Below are 1381 nucleotides of genomic sequence, written 5' to 3' on the forward strand. Positions count from 1 at the left end.
CCCCGCCCCGCCCCCAGGCCTGCCTCACCACGCCCCCAGGCCCGCCCCGCCCTCACCGTAGACCACGAGCACGTAGAGCGCCCTCGCGTGGCCGTGCTTGTTGGCCGCCTCGCAGGTGTAGGTGCCGTTGTCTGCAGACACCAGGCCGGGCAGCGTGAGCGTCTCGCCCGCCGCCTCCGCCCTCTCCGGCAGGGACTCATTCCCACGGTTCCAGCGGATCTGGCTGGGCCTGGCGGTGGGTGGAAACCCGAGTCTCAGGAGGATGTGCCCGCGGCGGGCCGTGCCCGCTGGCTCAGCTCCCGCCCGCACAGCGGCGGCGAGACGCCTCCGCGGGGAAGGGCGACCGCCACAGCCTGGCTGTGAGTCAGAGGGCGGCCAGCACGGCGGGGCGGGCCTCCCTTCCGCGCGTTCGGGACCCCTCCCGCCCCGCTGGAGCGACGGCGTCAGGGCACCGGCTGCTCTTCTCGCGGCCCTGGGCTCAGTTCCCAGCACCCTCCGGGGTGAGAGCAGGCGCCCTCTGCGGGCGGGCTGGCGTTCATGCGTCAGCGCGCGGTACACACGGGTAAATCAGTCTTTCTAAAGCCATGTATGGCACGTGGCTGAGGGGTTTGTCTGTGCCTAGGTCGGCGCAGAGGCCAGAGAGGGCGTCACATCCCTGGGACTGGAGTTACAGCTGCGAGGGCTGTCCGGCTGCTGGGAAGTGAGTGGGGATGAGCCACCGAGCCACTTCTGCGCGCGAGCGCGGGCACACACACACACACACACGCACACGCACGAGGCTGCCTCGCGGCCAGCTTAGAGAAAGCCAGCAGGCTGGAGGGAAGAATTCTATCGCCGCCACCCCCTTTCCTCAGGAGTCGGGCTTCACGGCCTCTCTCTACAGGACCCATGCGTGTTTCGGTCCTGGCAGCCAGGAGTCAGGTCCCACCTGGGGTTCCCCGTGACAGCGCACGTCAGCACCAGAGTGTCTCCCTCCCTGACCACAGCTTGAGAGGCGTGGATGCGCGCCGTGGGCGAGTCTGCGGCAGGAGGAATGAAAGAGAACTCACGAGGGGCTGGACCAGGGGCGCGCTCAGCCAGAGACGGGACCCAGGGGCGCACGCTCAGCCGGGATGGACCCCAGGGGCGCGTTGAGCCGATGGTGGACCCCAGGGGCACACGCTCAGCCGGGATGGACCCCAGGGGCGCGTTGAGCCGATGGTGGACCCCAGGGGCACACGCTCAGCCGGGATGGACCCCAGGGGCGCGTTGAGCCGATGGTGGACCCCAGGGGCGCACGCTCAGCCGGGATGGACCCCAGGGGCGCGTTGAGCCGATGGTGGACCCCAGGGGCACACGCTCAGCCGGGATGGACCCCAGGGGCGCGTTGAGCCGATGGTGG

At 70.2% G+C, this 1381-nt stretch overlaps 1 protein-coding gene across 1 annotated transcript in view; it reads right to left on the reverse strand.

The window, feature by feature from the left end:
- The window catches only part of Cadm4 (cell adhesion molecule 4), a 17315-nt gene that overhangs the window by 5364 nt on the left and 10570 nt on the right, over positions 1-1381 (reverse strand). The window contains exons 6-7 of the mRNA XM_055620710.1: positions 929-1019; positions 57-229 (exon numbers count right to left, since the gene is read on the reverse strand). Coding sequence (XP_055476685.1) covers positions 57-229; positions 929-1019 — 264 coding nt within the window. The remainder of the gene's footprint in view (positions 1-56; positions 230-928; positions 1020-1381) is intronic.

Source organism: Psammomys obesus, unplaced genomic scaffold (assembly GCF_907164565.1).
Source record: "Psammomys obesus unplaced genomic scaffold, mPsaObe1.curated_primary_1811, whole genome shotgun sequence".
Classification (NCBI taxonomy): Eukaryota; Metazoa; Chordata; class Mammalia; order Rodentia; family Muridae; genus Psammomys; species Psammomys obesus.